At 40.1% G+C, this 15,002-nt stretch overlaps 1 protein-coding gene across 6 annotated transcripts in view; it reads right to left on the reverse strand.

Moving 5' to 3' along the window:
• Window positions 1-2,028: 2,028 nt before the first annotated feature.
• The window catches only part of RNF13 (ring finger protein 13), a 105,222-nt gene continuing 92,248 nt past the window's right edge, over window positions 2,029-15,002 (reverse strand). For 5 of the 6 annotated variants that reach the window (XM_073359709.2, XM_078854416.1, XM_078854415.1 and 2 more), the window contains 2 exons: window positions 6,272-6,352; window positions 2,030-3,518 (listed from right to left, as the gene is read on the reverse strand). In XM_073359709.2, coding sequence (XP_073215810.1) covers window positions 3,154-3,518; window positions 6,272-6,352 — 446 coding nt within the window. In that variant the 3' untranslated portion in view covers window positions 2,030-3,153. Of the gene's footprint in view, window positions 3,519-6,271; window positions 6,353-15,002 lie in introns of all 6 variants that reach the window. The other variant, XM_078854417.1, reaches the window with a different exon arrangement.

A 15,002-nucleotide genomic window follows, 5' to 3' on the forward strand; every position in this document is an offset into this window, starting at 1 on the left:
TCCTATGAGACCTCAAGCTTACCCTATAAGTTCTGGGAGGACTGGAAATCTCATAGGACCTATCCCCTCCTGTCCTTTTGCTTTCTCCCATTCCAGGAGCCACCAAAACTAGGGTGACCAGATAGAAAGTGTGAAAAATCAGGACAGGGGGTGAGAGGTAATAGATGCCTATATAAGAAAAATTCCCAAATATCGGGACTGGCCCTATAAAATCGGGACATCTGGTCACCGTAACCGAAACAGACCCCTTGCTAGGCTTTTGTAAAGAGCTGTTTATACTTGCGCTACACAAATAGTTCTATTAATCTTCAGATAGTTGCAGAATGTGCCTACACTATCTTGTGCTGAAACAGCTGCAAATGCTTTCGAATGTATGAACTTTACATTTACTTTACCACATTAACTTCAAGAATGACTTATGACTTCATGAAGGCTGACATGCTTTTTTAAACAAGTAGTCAAAATATAGCTATATCTTAAACCATTAACTTCTATTTTTTGAGGGCAACTGGAGCTGGCTTTGGATTTGATAGGCATAATTTAAACAAATGCTCATCAAAGATGGGAGCCAGCTGTACATGGTAGTATAAACAGAGTGGTAGAATTGTTTTGCTTCATGTATATCACATTTCAAAACTTTGAAGACAACTCTATACTTTTCCTTTGCTGTAGGCTTGGATTGCTCTTACTTCTGAAGGGAGGAGGATCTATCAGTGAATGGGTATATCTACACTGGAGTTAACATTGGTCCTTACATGAGTTTCAGACAAAATTTCACTACCTTCCATCCAAAAAATATCCCTTTGCTCACATTTGGAGGTTCTATAAGCCTGGTCTAACTGGTGGGTGACTAGGACTCTGGTAGGTCATGGCCAGTGGTTACAACAGGAGTTGGCTGCCAGAGTCAAGGGTCAGAGCCAAAATTCAGGACTTGGCGCAAGGCAAGGCAAGGCAAGGCAAGGCAGGAACAGGGCTGGGAACAACCAGCTACTATGCAACTGTAGTTAATTGCTTTGAGCAGCCAACTGAACTGCTGCTGAGCTAAGGAACCAGTGTGGTGACTCTTCCAACCAATCAGGTGGGGTAGCCAATCAGGCAGCCTACTACACGCCAGCTGTTTGAGGCAAGAGTTTGTTAAGCTCTTTTAAATTTTTTGCATGGAAAAAAGACAGTTGATTTTAAATTATATTTTTCCTGAACCTCTGTCTTCAAACGAGGCGTGTGCCTGGACTTTACTGAAGAATAACTGCACGGCTTACTTTGAAAGTGAAAATAACATTTACACTTAAAAATTGCATCTGGGTGAGTGCATGGTGATGATATACAGGATAAGCCTTACATTCTGCTTGACCTCACCAGGGATGCCTAGGGGTGTGAGGGACTGAGAGACACCATTGTTCATCTACAACTCCTCCCAAGCCCCCACAACCTGTTAAGTCTGACTTCCTCCAGTAGTGTGCAGTAACCTTCCCTAACTGCTAATACACCTCTCCAGCAGAAATGACTTCCTTTTCCAGGTGGTAGGCAAGGGAGGAGTGACTGCACTGTGCATCAAAGCTGTGAAAGCAGTGGGGCCTCACCAGGAATCTCTTCAATCCAGGCTTTGGGTATTTGGTTACCAATTCACAAATATAGACTCTGCTGGCTTTAAGGGGCCAGCCTGGGGAGTAGGAGTGATTAATGGCATAGGCTTTCTTTTCTCCATCTTTTATTTTTCCTGAAAATTACACGCCAAAAATCTACGTTGGTGCAGCTTTAAGATCACAAATTTAAACAAGGGAGTGATACAAAAGTTAAAGTTCTCTATGAAACATTATCACACTTACAGTGCACATAATGTTGATCACTATACTGTTTTTTGTATCCTGTGCTATACCTTTGGTGCAATGTAGGTGAGTTAATGTTATGGGAACCCTAACATTTGCGTTTCCTGGTTCTTTTTAAGTACATAACCTTACCATCATTCTTTGGCCTTAATTATATTATAAATAAAAGGCAGCATGTATGCAATGTGACAGTTTAATAAATTCCTGCTAGTACTTAAAGTGGAAAACATGTTTATTAACATTCTTTCAAATCCCCCTTATACAAGGCCATATAAAAAATCTTTGCATTTTGATTATACACAGTTATAATGACATTATATATAATTTAGGTTTTCATGATACACTGGTAAGTACAGAGTTCTGTTAAATATTTATAACCACTCATTTTAAAATCAAATACTTGAAAAAACAATTTATCTATGTACATAGGTTAGCAGACTAATGCAGCATAAAATGCTCCTTATTTAGAGGTATATGATGTGAGGATCAATAGAACAGTTACTACAATTCAGTATTTCTATATACAGCTTTGCTTGCCTTGCTGTTTTGGTCACTCCCAGCCCCTGCATTATTGTTATAGGAAATTAGTTTAGCTGCTATCAGCAAATGGGGCCGATTAATAAGATGTTCATTATGAATCTTTTTGTGTGAGCTATTTTAAACCTAACTGATTCTGAAATTTCCTTCACAACCTTAAACTGCTCTTGCAAGCTCAACAGGATTACTTGGAAAAGTAGCAGAATCACTGCTGTCAAGATTAAAGCATCAGTTTCCCTGCTTTTTGATCTGCTTGCTAAAAGAATACTGAACAGTTCTACCTCTTTCTTTCAGTAGTGGTGGCAGTTTTGGGAAAACCCCAGAGACACAGGAACCATATACATTTTTGATTAGGTTGGAGGGGTAGCGCTTACCATATGTTTAATAAATATTGCTATCAGTATAAGCCAATGTTGCCTACAAGCTGTAATCGGGGAAAAAAATCTACTTTCTTGGCTATATCCCATTTCAACAAGATACTGACATTTAAAGTAGAGTCTCTGGTTTACTGTGATATCCCTACTGATGGAGACTCCTGGCATTATTCATTAGTATTGTGAAGTCCAGTTAAACTGTTCATTTTGAAAAGATAAATATGTGAATGAATAACTGAACCAAAAAAATCTGTCTGTAATATGATCAAACCATAGAACACTACATGAAGAGCTGCATCTATTGAAGTAACCAAAGAGGCCACCAAATAGAATGTATTCCCTATATAAGTGTATGTAAAGTATAGCTTTATGAACAGTTTTGTTCTTATGAGATTGATCACTAGCAGTCTTGAAGCTCAAACTGTATTTGCCACCCTATGATCCCTTTCATCATTGGGCTGTAGTTGAACCACTACACTCTCTTCATTCACTCCATCCTCTGCATCACTACTATCAATATCCTCATTGTCGTCTTCCTCATATTCTGAAGATTCAGTCACGTTTTGATGGGAATGAGACTCTGATAAAGCCCCAAATGACTGAGTGCTAACTGAAGCTAATGGTCGAAGCAAAGGGGTGTTTTCAGAGACTTCATTCTCTTCTTGACTGCTGTCTGTTTCAGAGTCTGAATCCCCTTGAGAAGGGACCACTTTCTGCTTACACACAGGGCATGTTTTCTTGGTTTTAGTCAGCCATGGGTCCACACACTTGCAATGATATGCTGTCAGGAAACAAAACAGGTATGTCAGTTGCTAAGTAAAAATGACAGTCTGAGGTTACTCTTGTTAAGTTATAATTTTGTGTTACAGTTTTGTGTTAAATAATGCTGATTTTAAAAGACCTTGTGATTGGGTGTCAACCCCACACAATGCCTGACTGGGAAAAACGGGCCACTTAACTTTATAGGCTGCACCTGGAGGAGAGGCAGGGACTAATAAAGATTAACTGATGATGAAAGCCAGCTGGCTGGGGCAGGCTGAGCTTTTATAAAGGCAGGAAGGGGCTGTTGGGAGGAGCTCTGCAGTCCCTCCCTAGAGAGAAGGGAAGGTGGCTGTGGCTAGGTACAAGGTGGAAGTGATCTAGGGGGAGAGTAGGCCATGGGATCCTGCCTTGGATTATAGACTCTGGCAAGAACTCCAGAAGGAGTGAAGTAGCCACAGGGAACAGAGGAAGCTCCAGTGGTGATGCAGAGGTGGGCTAGGAGATAAGGAAGGAAGGCAGGCAGGCAGAAAAGAGCCCAGAGAAACAGCAAGAGGGTCAGAGCTTAAGCAGACTGTGGTTGCTGGCCAGAGTGTATGTGGGCTGGAACCTAGAATAGTGGGTAGTCCAGGTTCCCTTACCAGCCATTGGAAAAGCAGTACAAACTGGGTAGTGGATCAAAAGATTGCCTGAGGCAGTTTGTCCAGTGGGACTTTGATATCCTGGAAGGGGAGAATATAATGATCTAGCTCAGGAGTTCTCAAAGCTCAGGGGGTCACGAACTGTCAGCCTCCATCCCAAACTCCGCTTTGCCTCCAGCATTTAGAATGGTGTGTTATATATAAAAGTGGGTTTTTAATTTATGGGGGGGGGTGTGCACTCAGAGGCTTGCTATGTGAAAGGGGTCACCAGTACAAAAGTTTCAGAACCACTCATCTAGCTGTGGGGAGCAACTGAGTCCAGATAGAGACCACAGGGCGAGAAAGCAAAGGAGAGGACACCTGACTGCTCAAGAGCCAATCCCCAGATGAGCCCCAAGGCGGTGCCACTTGCGGTGAGTGAAACTCTTCAGACCCTCTTCAGAGAACGTTGGTTACTATAAACCAGTTGGGATATGGGTCATGTCTACCTTTGGACAACACCTAGCACAGTGGGGTCCTGATCCTAACAGGAGCCTCTGAACACTAGTATAATACAAATAATAATAACCATTGTTGGACCCTATGGGCAGGGAGAGTATCCACTTCCCTCAAGTGAATAATCATTTGACCTTTACTCAAGAAGTTTCTGATACTGGAAATCTTTTTTTCCTGAGAAGGTTGTGGCAAGGCTATTTTCACTGGAGTCTACTGGAGTCCTCAAATCTCCTTGATCTTAGTCTGGTATTCGGGCTAGATTTGGTACAGCAACTGTACTGATCTCAATGGCCTTATCTAAACTGAGATAATGATTCACGTTTGAAAATGTCTTAATTAACATGATCTTCAACACAACCTAGCACAAAGTGTGGACCAGGACAGGTGTTAGCTGGTTAGGAACTCTACGGTTAACCATGACCAACTAATATTTTTAAACATGGTGTATCCCTTTCTATACTATGTATAAAGTCATGTTTAACATATAGTAATTAACATGTTTTCCTAGGACAAGTGTTCATGATGATTTCTACATCTGTCAGTAACATTTGACAGTAAGATTTGGTTAACTTTGTGGCCCTCATCTAGGGTAGATGCCATGTTTCTGTTCTTTCTTTCTGAGAAGTCCCAGTCATTTGTCTGTCTGTCTGCCCTCAAGTTTCTTTTGTATGGAATTCTACAAAACCCTATTTAGTCACCCATTCTGTTCAGTGTGTATGTGAGGCCACTATGTGAGACAGTGAGATGGTTTGAGCTTGCACTGTCATCAGAGATCTCATTTTCATCTGACCTGATGGTACTCTTGCAGTGCCTGGTGAGGGTGTGACATTGAGAGCAGGCTGACTCTGGCTCAGTCCAGACAAGATGTGACTAGTGGACTGAAGGAAGGATCATAAGAGTATATAGTAGGGATGGTTCCTGACTCTTTTTTGTTAGCGGGTTTGTTCAACCTTTGTCCAAGATGTTAACAATTTGGGGGAGGTTTTGGGCCCCTGATTGCTCCTGGATTTCTAGTTGGTGTGGATAGCCAAAAATACCTATTTTTTACCTGTGTCTGGTTAGACTTTGCAATCCTTTCGATTGGATTGCACAACATGGCTGGCTCAGTTAGGCAGAACTGGTCACAGGGAACCTATTACACCTTACATATTGCAGCTCTCCAAGCAGAGAACTGGCTTCCAGGTGCAAATTGGTTTATATCCAGGCTACTCATCAGACACACTCTCCAGGTTGCTGTGGCAGTAGAGATCAGCTGAGCTAACAGTTCCCAGACATTTAAATCTAAGGACTGGTGGCAACATACTCTGGAATGCACTTTTCCACTGAACCGACACACAATTTGATCTTCAGGGCACCAATGTCAGGCCCATATTTTCTCCTGGGCATTTGACTGAAGGAAGGTGGACTCATTGGTTGAATGATTAGCTGTGTTCTCATTATGATTATCCTTCTCTTGTTACTGTTTAGAAGCCAAAATTGTCTGTTTTTAATCCCATTGTAGACTCTGTATGTAGACTCTGGGCCATATTAGAGAGGCTACCTTTATAAATCAGTAAATTCATTGCTGTTTTGGACACAAATATTTTCTTTAAATAACTCTTATAATTAAAATATTACAAACCAATATACAGCTGCTTACCATGAGAGCATGGAAGGATTCTGAGCTTGTCTCCATCCTCATATTCATCCAGACAAATGGCACATATATCATACTCATCTCCTGCAGCAGAAAATTGTGAATCAATACTACATTAAAAGCTGTATAACACGCTGTATAACCTTCAAACACATACAGATAAGTTCTTATGGATATTTTCTTTAATGTCCATAGGTCAACTCTGATCTTTTCTCATCCACAGCAATTTTTTTTGAAGTTGTATTGTCCCTTTCATTATACTTCTTATTTGAACTGTATGTTCATCTGCTCTCCCTTCAAGTGCAGGTTGATGATAAGGTGGCCATATTTCCACAAGTTTGTGTGAAATCCCTTTTCTATAATCTTATTTAAAAGTATTTAAAATATAAGTCTACATTATAATATAGATGTATCAACTGTCAGTGGAGTATGTTAATTAAAAAGACAGTAGATGAAGAACAAGCAGAAGAATATTCATATGCCCCATTTTAATTTGACAGACAAACTAGAATTTATTTTTTTGAGGCAGGAGGACTGGAGGAAATCAGAATAATCAACAAGGAGCTATCTCTTACCTAGTTGTAAGAGAACGCAAAAGCACACTACTACATAATGTAAATCTTGTTTGGGAGGTTTATATTATCGGTATGCTGCCCAGTATATAAACAATTTTCAACTGTCATATTCCTTTTACCACATGTTTTTGTTAAGAATTTGACTTGCTGCAGGAGGGTCTCTGCTTTGGTCTAGAGAATCATAGGGTGTCTTGCATGTATGCCAGCAGACCTGGGCCCAACGTAGGCCGTGGTCATGCTCTCAGATGCGAGGATGATGCAGACCAGCTGTAGTGCTAAAGCTGCAGACCTTTAACACAAGTGTGCTCTTGCCTCAATGAATATTTAGATTCACATATTCTGATGTTTGTTTTTCTATATACCTGCTGTGTATCCCTTCTAAACTTACCCAGAAACTTCTTGCTTACAGGGTCACCAGAAAGTGAGAACAGGCATTCGCATGGCTCTTTTGTAGCCGGCATCACAAGTTATTTATGTGCCAGATGCGCTAAAGATTCCTATGTCCCTTCATGCTTCAACCACCATTCCAGAGGACATGTGTCCATGCTGACGACTGGTTCTACTCGAGAACAATCCAAAGCAGTGTGAACCGATGCATGTTCACTTTTGTCAGTTGAGTTGATGCCACCAGCAGAAGGTGGATTTTTCTTTTTTGGTGGTTCGGGTTCTGTAGTTTCCGAGCTGGACTGTTGCTCTTTTAAGACATCTGAAAGCATGCGCCACACCTCATACCCCTCAGATTTTGGAAGGCACTTAAGATTCTTAAACCTTGGGCCAAATGCTGTAGCAATCTTTAGAAATCTCACATTGGTACCTTCTTTGCGTTTTGTCACATCTGCAGTGAAAGTGTTCTTAAAATGAACAACATGTGCTGGGTCATCATCCGAGACTGCTATAACATGAAATATATGGCAGAACGTGGGTAAAACAGAGGAGGAGGCATACAATTCTCCCCCCAGGCGTTCAGTCACAAATTTAATTAACGCATTATTTTTTTAACGAGCAGCATCGGCATGGAAGAATGTCCTCTGGAATGGTGGCTGAAACATGAATGGCCATATGAATGTTTAGCGCACCTGGCATGTAAATATCTTGCAATGCCAACTACAAAAGTGCCATGCAAACTCCTGTTCTCACTTTCTGGAGATGCTGTAAATAAGTGGGCAGCATTATCTCCCATAAATATAAACTTTTTTGTCTTAACGATTGCTGAACAAGTAGGACTAAGTGGACTTGTAGGCTCTAAAGTTGTACATTGTTTTGTTTTTGAGTGCAGTTATGTGACAAAACTATATTTGTAAGTTGCCCTTTCACGATAAAGAGATTAATTGAAAAATACTTTTCTTTTATTACAGATATTTGCACTGTAAAAATGAGTGAGTTACACTGTATTCTGTGTTGTAATTGAAATGAATATATTTGAAAATGTAGAAAAAAATCCAAAAATACTAAATTTCAATTGGTATTCTACTCCTTAGCAGTGTGATTAAAACTGATTAATTGTGATTGATTTTTTTTGAGTTAAGCGTGATTGACAGCCCTATCAGAAATATCTTGTGTCAATGTACAGAGAATGTTGTGTCTATAGTGGTATTACTAGCTTTTGACACCTTAAACCTCTGACTTTTAGTCCCTTCCCTTAACCATAGGGTAATCCTCCCACCAAAAAAATTTCTATCTTTTCTTTTTCTCTATCTTTTTGAGCATTCTTGTTGAGGTGTTTCACAAACACATTATTCCTTATTGCCATTCCTTATACCCTCTCTCTGGTCTATATTTAAGACTATCTGAATATTTTTGCCTTTCCCACAACTGTTCATAAACTACTCTGCTTTCTGTGAAAGGGTTGTTTCCTTGCCCTCTTCCTGATCCTTCCATTGCAACAACAGAGATACTATCAAGCTGAGTAAAAGCTGAGAAGCTGCTTCTCAAAAAAGTTCTCCAGATGGACCAGTCATATCCCAACAGACTTCTAAGCAATAACTCACTTTCACACAAAATGAGAATGTGTATGGGAATTAAGCTGCACCTGTGGTGGTAAAAAATGTAAGTGAAACTGATAATAAACAGTAGCTGGAGACACAACTCAGCAAACTCACAACCCCACAACTCAGCAAAGCTTTTCAGTTTAGGCCTTCTCTATTACATGGCTGTGAGAGACAATCTAGAGAATCTAGTCAAGCTTTTAAAGGAAGTTGTATCAAGAGAAAAATTTAGTCTAGGTGAAAAAGGCACGGGGAAGTCTGACATGTAACGGGAAGCTGTAGGGGATAGACACCATCTAAAGCACTGGCTCTCAACCTTTCCAGACTCTTTTCAGAGTAACAGCCGTGTTAGTCTGTATTCGCAAAAAGAAAAGGAGTACTTGTGGCACCTTAGAGACTAACCAATTTATTTGAGCATAAGCTTTCGTGAGCTACAGCTCACTTCATCGGATGCATACTGTGGAAAGTTTAGAAGATATTATATACACACAAAGCATGAAACAATACCTCCTCCCACCCCACTCTCCTGCTGGTAATAGCTTATCTAAAGTGATCACTCTCCTTCCAACGTGTATGATGATCAAGTTGGGCCATTTCCAGCACAAATCCAGGTTATGGCCCAACTTGATTATCATACACGTTGGAAGGAGAGTGATCACTTTAGATAAGCTATTACCAGCAGGAGAGTGGGGTGGGAGGAGGTATTTTTTCATGCTTTGTGTGTATATAATATCTTCTAAACTTTCCACAGTATGCATCCGATGAAGTGAGCTGTACCTCACGAAAGCTTATGCTCAAATAAATTGGTTAGTCTCTAAGGTGCCACAAGTACTCCTTTTCTTTTTCCAGACTCTGTCCCTTTCAGGAGTCCTATCTCTTTTTCATGTGTACCCCCAAGTTACACCTCACTTAAACTACTTTCTTATAAAATCAGACCTAAAAAGACACGTGTCACAGCACACTATTACTGAAAAATTGCTGACCCTGTCATTTTTACCATATAATGATAAAATAAATCAATTGGAGTATAAATATTGTATTTACATTTCCGGTGTACTGTATGTAGAGCAGTATAAACAAGTCATGGTATGAAATTTTAGTTTGTACTGACTTTGCTAGTGCTTTTTATGTAGCCTGTTGTAAAACTAGGCAAATATCTAGATGAGTTGATGTACCCCCTGGGAGACCTCTGTGTACCTCTGTGTTCCCCTGGTTGAGAATCACTGATCTGAAGTAAGCTGTGCCAGCTTTGCATCACTCTAGTAATGATGAGTATCCATAAACTCATCTTAACTACCTAGTTATGGAGTGGTACAAAGCAACCAGCACATACACGTAATATGGGCCCTTTGTGTTTGAAATCAAAGCAAGTATAATGTAAAAATGTCTTGGAGACCATAACTAAATGATAGGGCATTACAGAGAGGGTTCTGAGAATTGTGCATAAGAAATTGCTTGCCAGGGTGCCCCTGAACACAATGCCAGGCTACAGAAAAAAGAACACTAGATTCAGAAGAGATTTGGATCCAATTTTCACAGTGAAAATATGGATAAGATCTATGCTCCGTGTATGTTTTGCCCATTTATGAAACGGGGTAAGTTGGTGGGAAAACTGAGCTGTGAGAACATGACAGTAGCTGAGCTTTGCGGGGAAAGCATTAGAAATCTGTCAAATACTCAGTGAGACAGAAGCATTAAAACTGTCATTTCAAATTGTAAGTATTCTAAGCCTTCTAAGGAACTTTTTTTAAAATTTTTTGGGGGGGGAGGGAAGGAGGGAAGGGGAGGTAGTGAGAGGCAAAGGGAGAACAAAGGCTCACAGGCATCTTGGTTAACCATGTCCTCCTTTTCTGTTTAGATGACCCAGACTAGAAATGTAATAAACTGATTTGATTGTTATATCTTTTAGCTGTATTAAATATACTGGTCAGGTGGCTTTTTAAGATTTGGGTTTTTTAAATTGCAGATTGTTACAGTTTTTGTTTTGCTCAATGCACATTGTTGGCAATAACGCACCTTTTGTTAGTCTTTCTAAAAAAGAAAATGAAGCACTTAGTATATTTCCAACTTTTTTTATCTGCTTAGTTATTTTTCTATAACACCTTTTCCCAATTACTCTGTGCAGTCTTGTAACACACAGAGCATAACTCCTATTTAAATACCTTCCAGCTGATTCATAAAAGTAAGAAGCTTGGGAAAGTAGGGTAGCAATTTGATGCCATCCACATATTTACACAGAAATGAACTTGGTTTCAGCTTCCAACTTAGGGCTTAGCTTATACTTCACATTACCAAATAAGGATAGTCTAATTATTCCTCTTTTCTGCCCTGATGATTTAGGATTACTGCATACTCTTTTTAGGATGTTAACTAATATGAACTAAGAACTGAGCCACCTCATTAACAATAGGTCTAGTTTAATTAATCAGTCTACTGTTTCACCTGACTTTTATCAAGAAGCTTTTACACATTTCTCATTTTTTCCAATATTGAAATCTCTCACCTTGCAGTAAGAAAACAATCATTTCAGAAAAAAGAAAAGGAGGACTTGTAGCACCTTAGAGACTAACAAATTTATTTGAGCATAAGCTTTCGTGAGCTACATGCATCCGATGAAGTGAGCTGTAGCTCACGAAAGCTTATGCTCAAATAAATTTGTTAGTCTCTAAGGTGCTACAAGTCCTCCTTTTCTTTTTTCAGATAGACTACCACGGCTGCTACTCTGAAACCAGAGAGATACTTGTTCAGGTTATTAAAATAATAAATGTGGGAGGAGAAATGTACAGTGTTCTTTACAAACACATAGTAAGGAGCATTCTCCACGGTAGTGCTTTCAATATAAAATAAATTCAGGAAAATAGATAATACATTACACTTCAACAGCATCTATGAAAGGAGCTTAAAGTGCTTTGTAAAAACTCACAACATCTGGATGAGACAACATAATACTCCTTCTACAGAGGGAGAAAGTGAGATAAAGATGGGCTAGGACTTGAACAAGATCACTGGTGAATAAGTGGCAGAACTGAGAAAACACCACACTCTTGACTCTTAGCCTCCTGACTTAACCATGCTCCCAGTTCACTTGTCTGTATTTCTGAAAACACATATCTACAGCACTTCAATACTTTAAAAGCATCATTCACACAACGAAAGCTGTAAGTATATTAGTAATAAGTGATAATAGTTAAGAAACGTGCTGTACTCTAGTGAGGTCCTTTACAGGACTCTCACCAATATTTAAGCAATACTTCAGTATTCTGGGGAGAAAAAACCCTACTTCTGTGTACTCCTGTGTCTCAAGACCTGATTCTGCAACCCGCATGCTCATAGTGATGCCAAGGAATGCAGTACCAGCCATACCACTTTATCAAAATATGGATTATACTTTACTCATCTCAAATTTTATACTGACTAAGATGAAAAGTAGATTACATTGATGTTGTGTGTTTGGTATCTGCTATATGTATTTTCCAGCTACAGGGAAAACGGCAAAAAGTATAAAAGCAATGAGTCTTTCTGAATTCAGCATTGCATGTAAGATGAGAAGCCCAAGTATATGTTGTATTAAGATGGGGAGACATTGGTGGCTGGTGGATAAACTGAATTTTGCTATGTGTGGGGTTAAGATTTATGCTGTAAATCATTCAATAGCCTTCTAACGTTTACCCTAGTGCAGTAGGTTCTTCTGTTATATTTCACAGTTGGTGGGGGAAAAAAATCAATCTATTGCTTGACTTCTGCATTACGACAGACACTACCAAATAAAACAAACCAACACCAGCCTAAACACTTTGCACAACAAAGCAAATTGGAAAAACTGGTTTGTTAAATATCAGCAGAGTAATAGCCATTGCGTTGGGATGGAAAAGGGTGAGGAGATGGAAGTTAAGATGAGTGAAATGTTACATAATAGACCATCAGAAAGAGTGTGTGCTGCGAATGTCTGCAGTGTGTTTGTGTCACCACTATTAATTCAAGGAGAAATCTATTGTATAACCTATTAATTACACATTTTGGCAGCAGGTATGGCAATCTTAGTACACGCTGCTGCTAGTACTGTGTGATATTTATAAGGTGCTTCATATTTTAAAAGCTCTGCCCCAACATTAACTTTTTAATCCCCACAACAGCACTATGCAGTAGATAAGTATTATCATTCCCACTTTACAGATGGGGAAATGGGCGTGGGAGGGGAAAGGAGGCACAGGAGACTGGTGTGTTTTTGTGCTCTTCTTCCCCCGCACCGGCTACATAGTGAGTCAGTGACAGAGCGGGGATTAAAATTCAGGATTTCTTTGTTCATGGCCCAGTGTTCAGGCTAACCGAACACCAATGCTATAGTAAAATTCTTTGCTGCCTCATCCGCCTTCCAAGTGGTAAGTCCTAGAAACTTCAGTGGTGTTACAAGAAAATTCTGGAGTATGCTGCTCTTGAAGAATGCATTTCATTCCTCGGGGGAGGAATTCCTCCCCAACCCCAAATATGGTGATCAGTTAGACCTTGAGCATGGCGAGATGTACCAGCCAGACACCTGGGAAAGAATTCACTGTAGTTACTCAAAGCCTTCCCCCTCTAGTGTCCAATCTCTGGCTGCTGGAGATATTTACTACTAGCAATCACATGTATGCCACTGTAGGCAATCTTGTCATTCCATCCCCTCCATAAATGTATTGAGCTCAGTCTTGAAACCAGTTTAGGTGTTTTGCCTCACTCCTCTCCTTGAAAGGCTGTTTCAGAACTTCACTTCTCTGATTAGAAACTGTCATCTAATTTCTTGATCCTATTACTCAGTTACAATGTATTTAGTGATCCCTTCTAATTACAGAATAGTTGCAAAGTTCAACACAGATATCTGGGATTTTAACTGACAGTGACAGATAGGCAAGACAATGCATTAAAATACTGGATCGTTTCCTCTTCTCAAAAAGATGCTCCTTGAGAATCCTGAAATATGGCTGCACATTGTTCTTGAAAATACGGATTTGCCTGGTGTGGTTCGTTGGAAAGTGAATGGAGTCCTTAATATACAGTACTCATTCAGAAAGCTGCCCAGTGCTCAACCATCATACCCACCTTTAGACTGGAAAAACATTAAGCTTTATCAGTGAGGATTGTACAAGAACCGCAAAATTTAGCGGACAAGCAATATCTGATTGAAACAACAAACGTTTCTCAAATGCCCTTTAAGGTCACACCACACCTCACCCCACCCCAGCCTTGGCTCATCTCTAACATCCACTTCCTCAGCTCCCACTCTTGAACAACTGAGTCTCTATGGTGGAAGTCCTGCAGCCAAGGTGAGCTCCTCCACTGCAAGGTTGGTCTCTCCTACTTCTTCAATTCTACCATTTCCTTAGCAAAACAACTCTGATTTCCCATCCTGATAGAATCCAAGCCCATAATCCCAGCTGCCAAATTGGACACCCTTAGGCAGCTTTGAAACTGTCTAAAATCTGAGCTAGACGATGGCACACATAACACAAGTCATATCGTGCTCCTCCATTCTTTTTTCCCATGGAGGGGATTAAAGAAGAAGGAAATCTGTTCCTTTGGCCTGAAATCTGTCCTAGGGAGGAAAGACTAGCTCAATATGCCTTCTTGCCCCTCCCTCCAATCTCATGAGCTCTGTGCTTCTGGAGCTTTTCTGTGTTTGGAGGTGGAGCATGATACTAGGAGAGCTCCTCTTCACATCACTATCCCCAAAACAAACCTGTCTGGATTTTATTGGACAAACTGCATTATTTACATGGACTCTTTCACTTTTCTTTCAAACCCCACTGCGAAGGGGATCCATCCAGGTACAGGCAGGGGAGCAATAAGAGAAGATACTCAGGATGTACCAGTCTTTCAAAGGTGCCTTGGGGTTTGTGTGATCCCCTGTGGATCTCGGAAGATCTATGAATTAGTAGGAACATGTCCTGTTGGGTTCTTCTCAGATGGCCAAATTCCACCTCCCAGACCATACAGCACCTTGCCAACTCATACAGTTTAATTTTCCAGATGTTTTGCAGACATTCTCTTCCTCTACCCACTAAAAACAGCAAAAGACTACAAGGGATTTTAGAAATTATGAATAAAATATTTTACTTAAATGTGATGTGCAAAACCTCTTGTAAACGTGCAATAATCTTTTAACCTATGGAGATACATAAATACACGTTAAACAGTTAA

This window comes from Lepidochelys kempii, chromosome 9 (assembly GCF_965140285.1).
Source record: "Lepidochelys kempii isolate rLepKem1 chromosome 9, rLepKem1.hap1, whole genome shotgun sequence".
Lineage (NCBI taxonomy): Eukaryota > Metazoa > Chordata > Testudines > Cheloniidae > Lepidochelys > Lepidochelys kempii.